Below are 21,227 nucleotides of genomic sequence, written 5' to 3' on the forward strand. Positions count from 1 at the left end.
CAATATATGAAGTAATCTTAAACAAAACTGAAGATATGCATTTACCATGTAAACAGTCTAATCTCCAAACATCTAACCCTAGCACCAGGGGGGACAAGAGAAATATTCAGAACCACTATCAAAAATAACACTCAAAATCTATCACCTCTTGTTCTCTTGGTATATTTAGAAAAGAAGATATAATAAAGGATAATTTCATACACTGTGATGGGATCCCTTTATAATGTTGGGTGAGAGAACAGGACTATGATCTCTGTTATAGCTCATGCCACATCAGGTTTATCTCTATAGGATGCTTAATAAGACATTTTTGGCACATGATAATAAATCATATTATGTATTCTCATTCAGTTCTCCTTATTCTAAAGCTCATGCTAAATTTGAGTCTGAGTAAAAATATATTTTTCTATAATATGGTCCATTATCCTCTTACCTGGCAGTGTTGTACTTCATCAGCTAGGACATGGATAACTGACTGCGGCCCACCCTTCACACCAAACAGGTCCAGTTCATCTAATGCTTCCAGGGCTGCCTTTGAGGAACAAAGGAGGAAAGTACAACTTTAGCATTATAAAGACATATATTTCTTATTCTTCTATCCTGGTATCATTTAAATGCACATGATGCCATTTTAAATATGTTTAGCGGAACAGAAAATATAATAACATTCTTTATTCACAGGGGTCTCTTAGTTTTTTTTTTTTTTTTTGGTCTCCAAAATTGTCCCAGAGACATTTGAGATGGAGGCTGTAGTCATACTTTCATGATTAAAAACCCTCAACAAATTCAGTATAGAAGGAACACACGTCAACATAATAAAGGCCATATACAACAAACCCACAGTGAATTCAATGGTGAAAAATTGAAAGTTTTCCTGTAAGATAAAAGCAAGGCAAGAATGCCCACTCTCAGCACTCTGAAGTACTACTTCAACATAGTACTGGAAGGCCTAGCTAAAGCAATTAGCCAAGAAAAAGAAATAAAAGATATCCAAATCAGAAAGGAAGCAATGAAATTGTCATTTGTGGATGATATGATCTCAACCAACAATCTATCAGAATTAATCAATAAATTCAGTAAATTTTCAGGATATAAAACAAAAATACAGAAATCAGTGGTGTTTTCTATACAGTAATGACAAAATATCTAAAAAATAAATAAAAGTATCACATTCACAATAGCATCACCAGCAATAAAATACTTAATAGATTTAACTGAAGAGGTGAAAGATCTGTACAATGAAAAACAATACGTTGATGAAAGAAATTGAAGACAAAAACAAATGGAAAGATATCGCCATGTACATGGATCAGAATTAATATTGTTAAACTGTCTATACTACCCAGTCAGCTATAGATCCAATGCAATCTGTATAAAAATTCCAATGGCATTTTTCACAGAAAAAAAAAAACCCTACAATTTGTAAGGAACTACAAAAGACACCATATAGCCAAAGCAATTATCAAAAAGAAAAACAATGCTGAAGGTATCACAGATCCTGATTTCAAACTATGCTACCAAGCTATAGTAATTAAAACAGTATGATATAGGCATTAAAGTAGACACACAAACTGATAAAACAGAATAGAGAGCCCAGAAATAAATCTCTGTATTTACAGTCAGTTAATATTTTATAAGGGAGCCAGGAACACTCAATGAGAAAAGGATAGTCTCTTCAACAAACGGTTTTGGGAAAATTGGATAATCACACACAGAACAACGAAATTGGACTCCTATCTTACACCACACACACAAATTAACTCAAAATGGATTAACATAAGACCTGATAAACATAAAACTCCTTCACATTGGTCTTGGCAATGATTTTTTCAGATATGACACCAAAATTATAAGCAACAAAAGCAAAAATCAATACAAGGGACTACATCAAACTAAAAAGCTTCTAAACAACAAAAGAAGCAATCAAAAAGATGAAAAAGAACTGCTAAAGAAGACCCTCTAGTCATCTGTTGCAATCCAAGTTCTGTCCATGTGGCAAGCGATACCGAGTTTTTGCTGAGTCAGAGACCTTTGTTGTGTTCTTGTGCACTGGCTTTTGGAACTCAAGTTAAGGCCCTTTCATTTTGGGTGAAATTCTTGTTGGTAGATTAGACCTAGACTGGTCTTTGGAGAGAGATCAAGCCCCGAGCCTTCAGAGTGAGAGCACTGACTCCAAGACCCTAGCCAACCAGAGAACTAACCCTTCAGTTCAGTTCAGTTCAGTCGCTCAGTTGTGTCTGACTTTTTGCGACCCCATGAATTGCAGCATGCCAGGCCACCCTGTCCATCACCAATTCCTGCAGTTCATCCAAACTCATGTCCATTGAGTTGGTGATACCATCCAACCATCTCATCCTCTGTTGTCCCGTTCTCCTCCTGCCCTCAATCATTCCCAGCATCAGGGTCTTTTCCAATGAGTCAGCTCTTTGCATCAGGTGGCCAAAGTATTGGAGTTTCAGCTTCAACATCAGTCCTTCCAAAGAACACCCAGGACTGATCTCCTTTAGGATGGACTGGTTGGATCTCCTTGCAGTCCAAGGGATTCTCAAGAGTCTTCTCCAACACCATAGTTCAAAGGCATCAATTCTTCAGTGCTCAGCTTTCTTTATAGTCCAACTCTTACATCCATACATGACTACTGGAAAAACCATAGCCTTGACTAGACAGAACTCTGTTGACAAAGTAATCTCTCTGCTTTTTAATATGCTGTCTAGGTTGGTCATAACTTTCCTTCCAAGGAGTAAGCATCTTTTAATTTCATGGCTGCAGTCATCATCTGCAGTGATTTTGGAGCCCCCCCAAAATAAAGTCAGCCATTGTTTCCCCATCTATTTGCCATGAAATGATGGGCCCAGATGCCATGATCTTCGTTTTCTGAATGTTGAGCTTTAAGCCAACTTTTTCACTCTCCTCTTTTACTTTCATCAAGAGGCTCTTTAGTTCTTCACTTTCTGGCATCAGGGTAGTGTCATCTGCATATCTGAGGTTATTGATATGTCTCCCAGCAATCTTGATTACAGCTTGTGCTTCCTCCAGCCCAGCGTTTCTCATGATGTACTCTGAATATAAGTTAAATAAGCGAGTGACAATATACAGCCTTGAGGTACTCCTTTTCCTATTCAGAACCAGTCTGTTGTTCCCTGTCCAGTTCTAACTGTTGCTTCCGACCTGCATATATGTTTCTCAAGAGGCAGGTCAGGTGGTCTAGTATTCCCATCTCTTTCAGAATTTTCCACAGTTTATTGTGATCCACACAGTCAAAGGCTTTGGCATAGTCAATAAAGCAGAAATAGATGTTTTTCTGGAACTCTCTTGCTTTTTTGATGATCCAGCAGATGTTGGCAATTTGATCTCTTGTTCCTCTGCCCTTTCTAAAACCAGCTTGAACATCTGGAAGTTCACGGTTCATGTATTGCTGAAGCCTGGCTTGGAGAATTTTGAGCATTACTTTACTAGCGTGTGAGATGAGTGCAATTGTAGAGGAAGGGACAATTCCAAACTCATTCTATGAGGCCACCATCACCCTGATACCAGACAAAGACAACATACAAAAAAGAAAACTACAGGCCAATATCACTGATGAACATTGATGCAAAAATCCTCAACAAAATTTTAGCAAATAGATTTCAGCAACACATCCAAAAGCTCAACCATGATCAAGTTGGGTTTATTCCAGGAATGCAAGGATTTTTCAGTATATGCAAATCAATCAATCAATGTGATACACTATATTAACAAATTGAAAGATAAAAACCATATGCATCTCAATAGATGCAGAAAAATCCTTTGACAAAATTCAGCACCCATTTATCATCAAAACTCTTCAAAAAATGGGCATAGAAGGAACCTACCTCAACATAGTAAAGGCCTTATATGCTAAGCCTACAGCAAACATTATTCTCAGTGGTGAAACTGACAGCATTCTCCCTAAGATAGGAACAAGACAAGGGTGTCCACTTTCACCACTATTATTCAACGTAGCTCTGGAAGTCCTAGCTACAGCAATCAGAGAAGAAAAAGAAATAAAAGAAATCCAGATCAGAAAAGAAGAAGTAAAGCAGATGACATGATACTGTACATAGAAAACCCTAAAGATAATATCAGAAAATTACTAGAGCTAATCAGTGAATTTAGCAAAGTTACAGGATACAAAATCAATACACAGGAATCACTTGCATTTCTATATACTAACAATGAAAAAATCAGAAAGAGAAATTAAGGAATCAATCCCATTCACCACTGCAACAAAAAGAATTAAATATCTAGGAATACACTTGCCTAACGAGACAAAAAAACTGTACACAGAATATTAGAAGACACTAATGAAAGAAATCAAAGATGACATAAACAGATGGAGAGATATACCATGTTCCTGGGAAGGAAGAATCAATATTGGGAAAATGACTATACTACCAAATGCAATCTTCAAATTCAATGTGTAAAATTACCAATGGCATTTTTCAGAGAACTAGAACAAAAAATTTCACAATTCATATGGAAACACAAAAGACCCTGAATAGCCAAAGCAGTCTTGAGAAAGAAGAATGGAGCTGGAGGAATCAACCTTCGGTCATCAAGACAGTATGGTACTGGCACAAAAACAGAAATATTGACCAATGGAACAAGATAGAAAGCCCAGAAATAAACTCATGCACCTATGGGTACCTTATTTTTGACAAAGAGTCCAAGAATATACAGTGGGGCAGAGACAGCCTCTTCAATAAATGGTGCTGAGAAAACTGTACAGCTATGTGTAAAAGAATGAAATTAGAACACTTCCTAACACCATACACAAAGATAAACTCAATGGATTAAAGGCCTAAATATAAGACCAGAAACTATAAAACTCTTAGAGGGAAATATAGGCAGAACCCTCGATGACATAAATCAAAGCAAGATTCTCTGTGAACCATTTCCTAGAGTAACGGAAATAAAACCAAAATTAAACAAGTGGGCCCTGATGAAAGTTAAAAGCTTTTGCATAGTAAAGGAAACTGTAAGCAAGGAGAAAAGACAACCCTCAGAATGGGAGAAAATAATAGCAAATTAAACAACTGACAAAGGATTAATTTCCAAAATATACAAGCAGTTCATACAACTCAATGCCAGAAAAACAAACAGCCCAATCAAAAAGTGGGAAAAAGACCTAAACAGACATTTCTCCAAAGAAGACATACAGGTGGCTAACAAACACATGAAAAGATGCTCAACATCACTCATTATTAGAGAAATGCAAATCAAAACGACAATGAGCTATCACCTCACACCGGTCAGAATGGCCATCATCAAAAAGTCTACAAACAATAAATACTGGAGAAGGTGTGGAAAAAATGGAACACTCTTACACTCTTGGTGGGAATGTAAATTGATACAGCCACTATGGAAGACGGTATGGAGATTCCTTTATAAAAAACTAGGAATAAAACCACTATATGACCCAGCAATCCCACTCCTAGGCATATACCCTGAGGAAACCAAAATTGAAAAAGACACATGTATCCTATTGTTCATTTAAGCACCGTTTACAATAGTTAGGACATGGAAGCAACCTAGATGTCCATCGACAGATGAATGGATAAAGAAGTTGTGGTACATATACACAATGGAATATTACTCAGGCACAAAAAGAAATGCATTTGAGTCAGTTCTGATGAGGTGGATGAACCTATAACCTATTATACAGAGTGAAGTCAGTCAGAAAGAGAAAGATAAATACCATATTCTAATGCATATATATGGAATCTAGAAAAATGGCACTGAAGAATTTATTTCCAGGGCAGCAGTGGAGAAACAGATGTAGAGAATAGACTTATGGACATGGGGAGAGGGAAAGAAAGGGTGAGATGTATGGAAAGAGTACATGGAAACTTATATTACCATATGTAAAATAGATATCCAACAGCGAATTTGCTGTATGGCTCAGGAAACTCAAACAGGGGCTCTGTATCAATCTAGAGGGGTGGGATAGGGTGGGAGGGAGGTTCAAAAGACAGGGGATATATGTATACCTATGGCTGATTCATGTTGAGGTTTAACAGAAAACAAGAAAATTCTGTGAAGTAATTATCCTTCAAAAAAAAATAAATTAGAAAAAGAAAAGGAAAAACAAAAGATATAAGGCAGCCCACAGCATGGGAGAGACTTTTTGTGAAACACATATCTAATAAGAAGTTTATATCATATCATGTATGAAATGAGTTGCCAGTCCAGGTTCGATGCACGATACTGGATGCTTGGGGCTAGTGCACTGGGACAACCCAGAGGGATGGTATGGGGAGGGAGGAGGGAGGAGGGTTCAGGGTGGGGAACACATGTATACCTGTGGCGGATTCATTTTGATATTTGGCAAAACTAATACAATTTATGTAAAGTTTAAAAATAAAATAAAATTAAAAAAAGAAGTTTATATCAAAAATATATAAAGAACTCATACAATTCAATAACATAAAAACAAATAATTCAATTAAAAATGGGCAAAGGAATTGACTACACAGTTTTTCCAAAGAGAACATAGAAATGGCCAGCAGGAACATGAAAAGATGCTCAACTTGACTACTCAAAAGGGAAATACAAGTCAAAACCACAATCACCTCACCTCTTTCAGAATGGTTATCATCAAAAAAGATAAGTATTGGTGAAGATGTAGATAAAAGAGAGCCTTGTACACACTTGATGGGAATGCAAGTTGTTTCAGCAACTATGGAAAATAATAACTATGGATGTTACTCAAAAAATAAAAATAGAACTCCCATATGATCCAGAAATTTCTCTGCTGGGTATATATCCAAGGGAAATAAAAACAGGATATCGAAATATATGCACTCCTATGTTTATTGCAGCATCATTGATAATATAGAAATGATTTGTTTCCATCAACAGATGAATGGATAAAGAAAATGTGAAGTATATGTGTGTGCACCTGCCTGTGTGTGTGTGTAATGGATTATCATTCAGCCATAAGAAAGTAGGAAATCCTACCATTTATGACAACTTGGATGTACCTTGAGGGCTTTATACTAAATGAGATGTCAGGCAAATATTATATCACTTCTGTGTGGAACCTAAAAAAGTTAAACTCATAAAAACAGAGTAGAATGAGTTATTATTTAAGCATTAATTCCCTGTAATAGAATCACTGGGTCAAAGGGTATAAACAATTTTTAAGACATAATGCTACATTCCCTTCCATGCAGTTTGTACCAATATAACTAACACCAGCTGTGTACTAACTTCTTTCATGCAAATCAAGTATTACCTCTGAAATTTTTCCTAATTTGATAGAAAAATGGTGAGTCAGTTGCATTAATTTGCTAACAAGGTTGAATATTCTTTCAAATATTTATTAGCTATTTGTAGCTTCTCAATTATGAGACAGAACTGACTTAATCGTTGGGATACAGGTAATTCTGGAAAGCTTCCTTGGAGAAATCATGTCTAACTGACACCTAATGTGTTGTACAGATATCATCCAGGAACAAAATAATTAACAATTACAAGGGGGAAATAGGAAATTTACAGCAGAGAAATATGGCAGATACCACCTTAATGAAGTCATCAAACTTAACATAAATAGTAATGAGATAAATCCACAGCTGTACTTCCTGATGATGTACTGAGGATACGTCATTATCTCTGTGGTATTATTGTCAAAAATGCATAGCTTGAATCAAATTATGAGGAAATATTACACAAAATCAAACTGAAGGACATCCTATAAAACAACTGGCCTATAATCTTTAAAAATGCCAAGATCATAAAAGGTAAGTCAAGTCTGAAGTATTATTCCAAGTTAAAGAAATCCAAAGAGATATTACAACTAAATGTAACATGTTATGCTGATTGGATTCTGAATAATAAGGGTTTTTGTTTGTTTTTGATTTTGGCTATAAATGATGTTATTGGAACAATTAAAGAAATTTGAATGGGATCTTTGGATTACGTGGTAGTATGATGCCAGTGTTCATTTCCTGATTTTGATGATTGGACCATGGTGATGGGACTGTCTTTGAAGAAATTTATACTGAAATATTTAGGAGGCATGAAGCATCATGTCTGCAGTTTATTCTCAACTGGTTCAGGAAAAAATAATGTGTATGTGTAAACAGAAAGAACAAACAAATGTTAACAAGTAGGGAACTTGAATGAAGGGTATATGGGAATTCTTCGCACAGTCCTAACAAGTTTCCCAAAGTCTGAAATGATTTCAAAATAAACTGTAGAAAAATGTTTCAGTGGTTAAAAAATTTTAAATCAAATTACTCAGAAATATTGATAATATTCAGAGTTAGTGAGGGTTTGAGGAAAATGATACAGATGACACATGATGGCATATATCCATCATATGAAGTTGCTCAGTCGTGTCCAACTCTTTGTGATCCCATGGACTGTAGCCTACCAGGCTCCTCTGTCCATGGAATTTTCCAGGCAAGATTACTGGAGTGGGTTGCCATTTCCTTCTCCAGGGGATGCTTCTTACCCAGGGAGCAAACCCAGGTCTCCTGCATTGCAGGCAGATGCTTTACTGTCTGAGCCACCAGGGAAGCCTGTATCCATCATATATGAATGGGGAAAATGTAAACTGGTGGAAATTGTTTTGGAGGGCAGTTTTAAAGTGTACATCCCTTAACCCAGTGGTTTCACTTTTAGGAATCTATCCTACAAACATATTCATGCAGTTCACCAGAATGTATGTACAAAGATCCTCACTAAAGCATTATCATCAATAGAGTAATTATTAAATTTGTATGGCAACTGAAAACACTGAATTAGATTATTTGTATGAAAGAAGATGTTTGGTTATGTTGTTCAGTAAAATTTGAGGCTGCTGTATTTAAAAAATCAGGTTTCATAGAGGTAAATTAGAGTATGATTTAATTTTTAAAAATAAGCTCAATATCTGTATCATTTTGGTAATCAAAAATACATTAAAAAGAAAAACACTTACCCAGGGAATGCATATTTTATAAGGACAAAATTACATATGAATTTATTAAACCACATTAATTATATAGTTTAAATTTTCTATAATCTTATTTTTGGTTTTATTTTATCTGTCATTGCCTCTCAGTGTTAAGCTGTCCCCTTATAACTGTTTCTATTTTGCCTTGTATTTTTAATACATCTTGCTCTATATTAATTGAAACTACATTCCAGGCCAGACTTTCTCATTCTATCTTGACCCTCTTTGTCCCCTTTGTTCCATGTAATACTTTTGGCTTTAAATTGTACTTCATTTGAATTAATAGTCATCTGTATTCTTTTTTGTTTATTTTGGCCAGACTTTGTCCATATTTCTGATTTAAATTTTTCTTTGGCAATTTGCTGTCTTAGAGCTCTTAGAAGTGGTATAGGTATAGACTGAATTTCCTTTCTTTGTTTTTTAAATCAACCTGTGTCTTTGCTTTTAGGTAGGAGAAACAAATTAAGTCATGTATATTTATCATTATAATGGATATGTTTGATCCTATTCCTGCTATCCAGTTTTATGCCTTCTTGATGCTTTCAGAGATAAAAGCTAAAACTAAGGCAGCAGCAGTAGGAAGGAAACGATGAAGCCAAGTGGAAGATAATAATGATGATGAAGATAACAGTATAGGGGATGCAGGAGAGTGAGTGGGGTGGAGAATTGAGAGATGGTTTCCTGATATCAAGCTTTGTCAACTTGGTGTGTGGAAGGGAAAATAAGCCTCCTTTTGTTTGTTTTTGGGAAGGGAAAATAAGCCTCCTTTTGTTTGTTTTTGCTGTAGTAGAGATGATTTTAGTTTAAGACATGTTTTCTGAGGTCCTTGTGGGATATGTAAATAGAGATATGCTACAAAAGCAGTTGTACATACAAATCTAGAGCTTATGAAAGAAGTCTTTACCTACATGCCCATAATTATATGGGAGACTCTGGACACTGCCTATGGTTTAAAAGATCAATTAATTTGATGATAGTCCACATTCATGTTAAGGCTTTATCTATGGCAAAAGTGTATGAGACTTATCCCACACTTGGTAAAAGAAGAGTGAGGAAAATTTTACCTTTGCCATTCCAACTGAACTGGCATTCAATTCTGAGATTCCTTGATTGGTCTTGTCTCCACGTTCCCATATCCCAAAGTCCTGGCATAAAATAACCAACACACCATTAGCAAGTCACCACTACTAAATGCTTACTAGATATACAACCCTTGAATAAAAGGCATAAATATTAGCTAACTTGCCATACATATGTTTGCCCACAATGCTTATTAAGGAGAGGCCAAGGAGTTGAGTTCCCCCTATAACTATTTCCCCAGTAGCTTTCAGTTCTACTGGGGACTCCAAGAAGTTAGAAGATACCTTGATGGCTAAGAACTGTAACTTAGTTCATCTAAAGAGGTGCTTATCAAAATTTTTCACCAAAGCGGATATCTAGGGGGTCTAAGAAACAGAGCCTAAACATCAACCCAAATATTTTATCTTAAATATCCATTCTAATTTTATTCTCTATTGGCAATGACAATGTACCAAGAACTTACTTATGCACTTTACACTATTATCATCCTTAATCCTTACGTTTTATAGATGATGAAACTGAGGTGCAAAGAGGGGTTAAGCAACTCACTCAAGGCCACATAGTTAATGAATGGCAGGGCTAAAATTAGAGAGCAAGTTCTCCAAAGCCTACATTCTTAACCATAGTGCTATACAGCTCCTCGATAGATAACATTTAAAATTACTTAAAAAAAAAACTTTTCATTTCCAAATAACTTTAGAGTAACAGAGAAGTTTCAAAAATAGTAGTGAGTTCCTATACACTTTTCACTCAGCTTCCCTTAAGGTTAACACTTGACATAGTTCAGTTCAGTCGCTCAGTCGTGTCCGACTCTTTGCGACCCCATGAATCGCGGCACGTCAGGCCATAGTACAATTGTCAAAGTGAAGTTTACATGAGTAAAATATTAGTAACCGAATTATGGACTTTCATAGGATTTCACCAGTTTTTCCACTGATAGCCTTACTATATTCCAGGATGCAATCCAGAATACCATGCTTCATTTGTCATGCCTCCTTAAATCTCTTCCAGTTACAGTTTCTCAAGCCTTGTCTTTTATACCTTGACACTTTTTGAAGATTAATGGTCATATATTTAATAGATTTCCCTCAGTTTGGGTTTCCTTGATATCTTCTCTTGATTAGATTGAGGTTATGCATTATTGGCAAGAATACTAGAATTCTACAAACATTATGCTCCTTCTTAGTGCATCATATCAGGGGTACACAATGTTGATGTCTTATTACTTGTAACATTAACCTTCATCACTTGGTTAAGGTAGTGTCTACAGAGTTTATCCATTCTACTGTTACCATTTTCCTATTATATTATTATACTAATTGCAAGCATCCTTTGGCGATATTGTGGATTCAGTTACAGAGCACAGTGATAAAGCAAATATTGCACTAAAGCAAATCATATGACTTTTTGGTTTCCCAGTACATATAAAAGTTATATTTATACTACACTGTAGTCTATCGAGTGTGCAATAGTATTAAGTCTAAAAAAAATGTACATACCTTAATTTAAAAATATCTTATTGCTAGAAAATGCTAACCATTATCTGAGACTTGGGTGAGTCAAAATCTTTTTGCTGGTGGAGGATTTGACATACTGCAAGAATTACCAGAATGTGAGAGAGACATGAAATGAGCAAATGTTGTTCAAAAAACTGCACCAATAGGCTTGCTTGACATAGGGTTGTCACAAACCTTCAATTTGTAAACATCACAAGTAACTGCTAAGTGCAAGAGAGTGAAACAGTGAAATGAGATATGCCTGTAATTAATATATATCTTCAGAGATACACTTTATGACTGTGCAAATATCTTGTTTCTCCTTGAATATCCATCCACTAGTTTAGCATCCATCAGTGAATTCCTTGCAACAATTATAGTGGTGTTTCAATGGTGATTTTCTAGTTCCTTTATTACCTCTACACTCTTTAATTGCAGTCCTTCTCTAAGGAAGTGCTATCCTTTCTCCCTCATTTTTTTACTCAGCTATTTATTTATATCAGTATAACTTATAGATATTTAGGTTATTCTCTGGGTTGTAATGAAATGTTACCATTATTTATTTTGCTCAAATTGTTCCAGCTCTGGCCATTGGGAGTTCTTCTAGATTGGCTCCTGTGTTCTTTTAACATGCTCCATTTTTAAAAACACTTCCTCACTTTCTGTCATTATAAGATGCTCAAGTACAGTCTCATCTTGTATTTTCCCTGCCCAAGTCCCGGAATCAACCACTTTTACAAGGAATTCTCATTCCTTTTATTAGAGAATGATAGTTATATTCAAGACCTGAGTACCAGCGCTCATTGCCACTGTGGTGTCAGGCTTCTATGCTCTCATTGAACAGAACTTGGAAATACTCATGCACACACATGCTTGCACATACACACACACTTGTATTTATTTTGGTATTTACCTTGTTACTTTTAATATCAAATCTCTGAGTCAAAAGATGAAGTTTCAGAAAGGTAAGCCATATTTATCCCATAGCGAGTGTCATCTGCCCCTAAACCCAGCTCTACCCTAGTTTGTGCAGCAAATATTAGAATAGGAGAAGGCACAAATACTATTAATTCTACTGCTGCAACCTTGGCTGCAATAGAAGTCAGAAAACCCTGGTTTTTACCCTGCATCACAGCAGGCTTATGGTATCAGAAAACAAAAATCTATCAACAAATAATATCTGTTTGCACCAAATATGTCTATATTAGAATTACCCTTCCCTGGAGAAGGGAATGGCTACCCACTCCAGTATTCTTGCCTGGAGAATTCCATGGACAGAGGAGCCTGGTGAGCTACAGTCCATGGGGTCGCAAAGAGTCAGACACGACTGAGCAACTTTCACTTCACTTCTGGTAAATAAGGAGGGACAGGCTCCAGATTTTCCCTCACACCTGAAAAAACAACTAATCAAACCAGAACAATTAAACAAGCAAAACACTGAACTATATATAACACAGCCATTTTCAACACAATGAGCATCGTGCAATGAAGAATAGTAATTTCTGAGAGAGATGTTAAATATATTATGACCTCATTAAAAAATGACTTAATTAAAAACCTATCTCATATGGTAGTTGTAAAAAAGATTAATTATTTTTGTATAGTAAGCACTGAATCAATGTCTACAGATGATATTAAACACATGACTAAGCTTTATTTCTAAGTAGCTGCTGCTGCTGCTAAGTCGCTTCAGTCGTGTCCAACTCTGTGCGACCCCATAGACGGCAGCCCACCAGGCTCCCCCGTCCCTGGGATTCTCCAGGCAAGAACACTGGAGTGGGTTGCCATTTCCTTCTCCAATGCATGAAAGTGAAAAGTGAAAGTGAAGTCGCTCAGTCGTGTCCGACTCTTAGCAACCCCATGGACTGCAGCCCACCTGGCCCCTCCGTCCATGGGATTTTCCAGGCAAGAGTACTGGAGTGGGGCGCCATAGCAGCAGCAGCAGCTATCCTGCTCCCATAAACACTAGAAGGACAACAGAGCTTAGTAACGAAAAAGGCTGAAGGCAACTTCTGCCAGAAGCCTTATAGACTGGTTCACTATGAGGGGCAGCCTTAGGAGAAGGAATAGGTTGTTCCGTATATTTAAAACATCACATGTTTAAAATTCATTCCAAAATGAGTACTTACAGCAGTTTTATATGCAGATTCAATGTAAAACACAAGGTTCTGTATGAAATTAACTTCATCTAGGCTGTGGATAATATGAAGTCCTGAGGAAAAAGAGAATAAAGGAATTCAGTTCAGTTCAGTTCAGTCGCTCAGTCGTGTCTGACTCTTTGCGACCCCATGAATTGCAGCACGCCAGGCCTCCCTGTCCGTCACCAACTCCTGGAGTTCGCTCAAACTCATGTCCATCGAGTTGGTGATGCCATCCAGCCATTTCATCCTCTGTCATCCCCTTTTCCTCCTGCCCCAATCCCTCCCAGCATCAGAGTCTTTTCCAATGAGTCAACTCTTTGCATGAGGTGGCCAAAGTACTGGAGTTTCAGCTTTAGCATCATTCCTATAAAGCTAGTCAATTATCACTACAGGCTTTAAAGGTAGCCATAGTGACTAACTGACCCCCTTACTCCCAAAGAGTCCTACTCCTGCTTAGGAATCAAGAAGCACTTTGATTTCTAAAACATAAAAATAATACCACAAATCAGTCCTAGGCTAGTTTTCAACTAAGTGAGACACCAGCATGTTTTAAAATGGAAGAATTTTGATTGATATTTGTTTTAATGAAAATTCTCAGACTTCTAATTCTATAGGTAACTAATTGGTGTTGTGTTTAAATGTATTAACCTAGGCATCTTGAAAAAGAAAGATAAACATTTTAAAGAAGGCTTGGAGGGAGTCTAAATAATAAGAAGTGGGTGAAGATTATGATTTTAAGAACCCAAAACCATATTTTGGAGAGTAAGAATGATAATCTAAATTTGAACTATACAAAAAGAGCTTATAAATAAAATATTTTACATGAATTATACATTCAATTTTCACAACAACTCTAAGAGGTGGTTACCTCTGTTTTCTTCCTGAGGCTTACAGAAGTTAAATATTTGCCTAAAGTCATGAAACTAAAACATAGTGGAAATAGGACTCAACTGACTGTCAACTTTTGTTTCATTTCAGAGACTGAGTTCCTAACCAAGATACTATACTGCTTCCAAGTGTGTACAACATGCTCCATTTTTGTTTAAAAACTAACTCCTTTCCTCTCCCGGCCATCAAGGAAATACCAACAATTACACAGTGAAAGTTTTTCTCCCAATCAGGATCACATTACTCCCACGCTGCCAAGTTTCCTCTCTAGAAGAAACTAATCTTAACCAGTTTCCTCTGTATCCCTTTAGAGATACATTATGCATATATAAAAATTATGCAAAGAGTAGTATATTATGTTGCACCTTGCTTTTTTAATATACAACTTGGAGACAAATATATCTGCCGCATTTAAAAAAAATGACTACATAGCATTCCACTGAAAAGCTATTCGTATAAGCAGTTCCCTAATGAAAGACATTTGGGTTGCATCTAATCTTTCATCACTACTATCAATGCTGCAATGAATATCTGTGTGTTTATATCTTTGTGCACATGCACCAGTATATCAAGGTAAATTCCTAACTACTGAGTCACATATTCATGCATATTATTTTTTCCAACATTTTATTTTCAATATTTTCAAACAAAAAAGGAAAGAATTTTATAGTGGCACCTGTAGATTTTACACACCATCTGGATTCAACCATTAACATTTTACTATACTTTTAAAGCACGTATATATCCATCCAAAAGTCCTTCCAATTTTTGATACATTTCTAAGTAAGCTACAAACATTGATACTCCTCTCTCTAAATATTTCACCACATGTACATTAAATGTTGATAGTCATCACCATGTTATTCTGCAAAGAAATTCCACAGTTTACATACCAACCAGCACTGCCTGCCTATTTCCAACACGTTTGTAAACACAGGCTTTAATAAAAGTTTTTGATCTTTACTATTCTAATGGATCAGAGATAGAATATCCTTGCATTTTAATTTGTAGCTCTTTTATTTTGAGTAAGGTTGTGAGTCTTATGTTTATAAGCCAGCTGTATTTCTTTTCCTATGAACTTTTTGTATACTTTTCATATCCTTCAATTTATATTGAATTGCCCATCTTTCTGTTATTAATATATTAATAAATATTAAAGAAATTGGACTTTTGCCCATCATATGTGTTGCAAGTATTTTTCCCAGTTTGTCTGAAGTTCCATTTTGCTTACAGTATATTTTTCTTCTCAGAAGCTTTTATTGAAAAGCTTTATCCCATGAATGCTTCTAGTGCTTTCAGTTTCTTTTTTTTTTCACATTTAAATCTTTGATTTATTGACAAATATTTTAAAACACAGAACTCTTAAGTTTAAAATTAAAAATGACTATATGATTCAGATCATCAGATTGCAAACTCCTCCTGATGCATGGCTCTGTCAAAACAGTAACCACAGCACAGGGCAGCATGAGGAGCAAAGGGTCTTTCTTGTAGCAGTATTGACCCACCTTAACCTCTTGGATAGAGAGGAAAAAAAGAGAGGCAGTAATATCGGACATCAGCTTCATAGCTTTATTTTGTCAGCTTTGTGTGCCAAGATACTTGAACATAGATTGAGATAAGGCAGTAAGTGTGAAACTGGTTTTGACAATCTCTTAGACTCATGTCACAGCTAACTAGTCGCTATACCATATAAATGACACACATCTACCATTTGTCCTTTTGCTCATGATATTCTGTTTACACAGCTTTCTCCATATCTTGAAATCCTAACTGTTCTTTCAAGGCCCAGTTCAAATGCTGTCTCCTCTTGTGATGTTCTCATCGATTCCCCTTTTCTGTGCTTCACAGAGTTTTATTTTTCTTGCTCTTATGAACTTAGTTTTTACTTTGTACCACAGATAAATCTTTACCTGAATTTGAAGAAATCTTATTCATATTTGTAGTCCCACAAAACATCTCATATAGCCTCTAAAAGTAACTCACAGTCTAATTTGAATGATATTAAATAATATTTTGAATAGTAGATATTCAATAATTATTTATTGAATGATCTTAAACAACCCTGTTAAGCACAGGAGAGGACCTGTCTCTTGAAGCAAGATCATACATAACATCTGGTTCCAGTCCCTTCTATGGAGCCAAGGCACTGCTTGTAGAAAAGAGGGTGCAGAGGTGAGATATACAGGTGAAATGAAGTAGGGCTTGGGTAAGGCCAAAGATGGCAGTGCTGCATAAAGCATACTAAAATATCTAGAAATGAGGTTGACCCTGTGGTCTACTCCACAGACTGATTTGTACTTGCCTAAAATTAAGCCTCTCTCTCCCTTATTTTTAAAAACAGTAACATTGAGATCTTTTTCACATACCATATAATTCACCCATTTCAAGTAAGTAATTTAGTGGTTTTTAGGGTTCGCAGAGTTCTGCAACCATTACCATAATCAATTTTAGAACATTTTCACCATCCCTCCAAAGAAATCTTGTATCCATAGTAGTCACTCCCCATTTCCCTTCAACACTTGTCCCATCATTCCGTACCCACCCCCGGCCAAGCAATCACTGATGTACTTTATATCTCTATAGATTTGCCATACTATTCTTATAAATGCAATCATACAATATGCGACTTGTTATGTCTGGGTTCTTTCACTTAGCATAATGTTTTCAAGGTTCATCCATGTTGAAGCATGTATCAGTACTTCATTTCTTTTTATTGCTAAAAACATTCAATTGTGCAGGTATATCACATTTTATTTATCCAATGAGTAGTTGATATACATTTAGGTTGTTTCTATTTTTTTTTTTTTTTTTAATTTTATTTTATTTTTAAACTTTACATAACTGTATTAGATTTGCCAAATATCAAAATGAATCCGCCACAGGTATACATGTGTTCCCCATCCTGAACCCTCCTCCCTCCTCCCTCCCCATTCCATCCCTCTGGGTCGTCCCAGTGCACCAGCCCCAAGCATCCAGTATCGTGCATCGAACCTGGACTGGCATCTCATTTCATACATGATATTTTACATATTTTTTGACTATTATGAACAATGCTGCTATGAACATTCATGCATGTGCACAAGCTTTTGAGTGAACATGGTTTCATTTTTCCTGAATATATAGCTAAGAATGAAACTGCTAGATCATATGGCAACTCTGTTTAACCTTATGAGAGTTGCCAGACTCTTTTACAAAGTGGTTGTACTATTTTACATTTCCATCAGCAACATATGAAGGTACCAATTTCTCCATATCTTCAGAAACATCTATTTTCTGTCTTTTTGATTACAGCCATCCCAGAGGGTGTGATATGGTATCTCATTATGGTCTGCATCTTCATTTCCCTAGTGACTAATGATGTTCAGCAATTTTCATGTATTTATTGGTCATGTGACTACCTTTGGAGAAATGTCAATTCAGATTCTTGGCCCACCTCAAATTAGGTTATCTTTTTGCTCTTGAGTTGTGAGAGTTCTTTACGTACTCTAGATACAAGTTTCTTACCAGATATATGATTTGAAAATATTTTCTACCATATTGTGGGTATTTTTTCACTTTCTTGAAAGAGTCCTTTGAAGCCCAACAGTTGTTAAACACAAGTTTATCTTAAGTTGACAAATTCCAATTTATTTTTCCTTTATTTGCTTATACTTTTGGTGTCATATCTAACAGGGCCTAACCCAAGGTGAGGAAGATTTAATCCTATATTTTTCTCTAAATGTTTGTTATTAACTCAAAATTTCCCCCATAAAATTCATATGTTGAAGCTCTAACCCCCAATGTGACTGTATTCAGAAGTGAGGCTTTTAAGGAGGTGAAGTGAAGTGAAGTTTCTCAGTCGTGTCTGACTCTTTGCAACCCCATGGACTATAGCCTACCAGGTTCCTCCATCCATGGGATTTTCCAGGCAAGAATACTGGAGTGGGTTGCCATTTCCCTCTCCAGGAGATCTTCCCAACCCAAATATTGAACTCAGTCTCTGACATTGTAGGCAGACGCTTTACTGTCTGAGCCACCAGGGAAGTCTAAGGTTTAAGGAGGTAATTCATGTTAAATGAGGTCATAAGGGTGGGGCCCTTATACAATAGGGATTGGTATACTTATTAAAGGAGACATCAGGAGTGCACACACAGAGAGAAAAGGCCATATGAAGACATAGCAGGGAGGGTGGCTGTCTGCAAGCCAAGGTGAGAGGATTCATCAGAAACCAGCACTGCTGGTTTCTTGATCTTGGACTTCTAGCCTCCAGAATTCTGAGAAAATAAATCCCTGTTCTTTATGCCACCCATTCTGCAGTATTCTGTTATAGAAGCCCTGCTGGATTAAAACCTTTTACAGTTTTCCTTCCTACATTTAAGTCTATGATTCATTTTGTGTTAGTTTTTGTCTATGGTAGAGAAGAAGTCCAATTTCATTCTTTTACATGTGGATATTCAGTTTTTCCAGCATCATTCTTTCCCTATTGAACTATCTTGGCATCCTTGTCAAAAATCAACTGACCATGTGTTGCTTCTGGACTCTCAGTTCGATTCTGTTATTCTATGTGTCTATCCTTATGCCAGTATCACAATATCTGGAAGTAAGTTTTGAAATCAGAAAGTGTGAGTCCTCTAACTTTATTCTTCTTTTTCAAAATTGTTTTGACCATTCTGGGTCCTTTGCATTTCCATATACATTTTAGAAACAGCTTGTCATTTTTTACAAAGAAGACAGCTGGAATGTGCACAAGAATTGCACTGAATCTATAGATCAATTTGTGGAATGTTGCTATCTTAACAGTAAGCGTTCTAATCCATGAATATAGGATGTCTTTCTAATTTACCATCTCTCATTCTCTTCATTTGTTCCTGTGGAGTTGAGTTATGATTTGGTTATCTTTTTCTTAATTCAATATAGCTTTGCTCCCACCCACCTCCTTGGTTCTGATATTATCAAATATATTTACATTTTTATATGCTATAAGCACAACAATACAAGTTATTGTATAAAACAAGTTTTATACAATTGATTTTTAGGTCAGTTCAGTTCAGTCGATCAGTCATGTCTGACTCTTTTTGACACCATGGACTGCAGCACACCAGGCTTCCCTGTCCATCACCAACCTCTGGAGCTTGCTCAAACTCATTTAGGTCAGTTAAGATAAGAAAAAAGAAATGTGTAATTATACCATATTTTATAATTATTTTTTACCAGTGGTCTGGTTTATGTGTGTGTGTGTGTGTGTGTGTAGATTCCAGCTACTGCTTTTGGTCACCTGATTTTAGTATAAAGAACTTCTTTTAATATTTCTTGTAAAGTAGGTCTGGGCTTCCCAGGCAGTGCTAGTGGTAAAGAACCCGCCTGCCAATGCAGGAGACATGAGTGTGTTCAATCCCTGGGTCGGGAAGATCTCCTGGAGGAGGATATGGCAACCCACTCCAGTATTCTTGCCTAGAGAATCCCATGACAGAGGAGCCTGGCAGGCTACAGCCCTTAAGTTTGCAAAGAGTCGGACATGACTGAAGCAACTAAGCACCTAACATAGGTCTATTAGGAACAAATTCTCTCACTATTTATCTGGGAATGTCTTTATCTCAGTTTGTTTTTTTGAAAGGTAGTTATAAGATTCTTGGTTATACTTCCTTTCTTTAGCTTTTTAAACATATCATTCCACTGTCTTCTGGTCTCTACTTTTTTTTGGAAAAGAAGTCAGCAGATAATCTTATTTGGGTTCCCTCTATGGTGGCTCAGATGGTAAAGAATCTGCTTACAATGTGGGATACTTGGGTTCGATCCCTGGGTTGGGAAGATCCCCTGGAGAAGGGAATGCTCCAGTATTCTTGGCCTGGAGAATTCCATGGATAGAGGAGCCTGGCAGGCTACAGTCCATGGGGTCGCAAAGAGTCAGACACAACTGAGTGACTTTCACATACATAACAAGTCATTTTTCTCATATTGCTCTCAAGATGTTTGTTTTTAGCTTTTAACTTTTTTACTACGATGTTTCTGGATATGAATCTCGGTTTATCCTACCTGGAAATCTTTGAGCTCCTTGGATATGTAGATTAATGTTTTGCACTAAATTTGGGGTGTTTTCATCCATTATTTCTTTTATTTCAATAAAGATTGATTTTATTTTTTTGGCTATGCTGGGTCTTCATTGCTATGTGTGGGCTTTCTCTAGTTGCAGAAAGCAGGAGCTACTCCATAGTTGCGGTGCATGGGCTTCTCATTGTGGTGGCTTTTCTTGTTGCAGAGCATGGGCTCTAGGCACATGGGCTCTGTAGTTGCAGCACATGGGGCTAGTTGTCCCACAGCATGTAGAAACTTCATGGATCGAACCTGTGTACCTTGCATTGGCAGGCAGGTTCTTAACCAGGGAAGTCCCATTATTTCTTTAAACATGTTTTCTGCTCCTTACTCTTTTCTTATTACACATGAGTTGGTAGCGGTTGGTGTCCTACATTTCTCTGGGGTTTTATTCATTTTGCTTTATTGTTTTTCCCTGTTCTTCAAACAGCATAATCTCTGTTGATCTGTCTTCAAGTATGCTGATTTTTCCCTCTGCCAGCCCAAATTAATTGAGTCTCTCTACTGAGGTCCATATAGTCAAAGCTATGATTTTCCAATAATCATGTATGGATGTGAGAGTTGGACTATAAAGAAAGCTGAGTGCCAAAGAAT

General features: G+C 36.5%; 1 protein-coding gene across 5 annotated transcripts in view; it reads right to left on the minus strand.

The window, feature by feature from the left end:
* Positions 1–21,227, minus strand: part of PHKA1 (phosphorylase kinase regulatory subunit alpha 1) — a 169,186-nt gene that overhangs the window by 131,919 nt on the left and 16,040 nt on the right. For all 5 annotated transcript variants that reach the window (XM_025277104.2, XM_025277103.2, XM_025277102.2 and 2 more), the window contains exons 5-7: positions 13,665–13,747; positions 10,024–10,104; positions 434–532 (exon numbers count right to left, since the gene is read on the minus strand). In XM_025277104.2, coding sequence (XP_025132889.1) covers positions 434–532; positions 10,024–10,104; positions 13,665–13,747 — 263 coding nt within the window. The remainder of the gene's footprint in view (positions 1–433; positions 533–10,023; positions 10,105–13,664; positions 13,748–21,227) is intronic.

Source organism: Bubalus bubalis, chromosome X (genome assembly GCF_019923935.1).
Source record: "Bubalus bubalis isolate 160015118507 breed Murrah chromosome X, NDDB_SH_1, whole genome shotgun sequence".
Classification (NCBI taxonomy): Eukaryota; Metazoa; Chordata; class Mammalia; order Artiodactyla; family Bovidae; genus Bubalus; species Bubalus bubalis.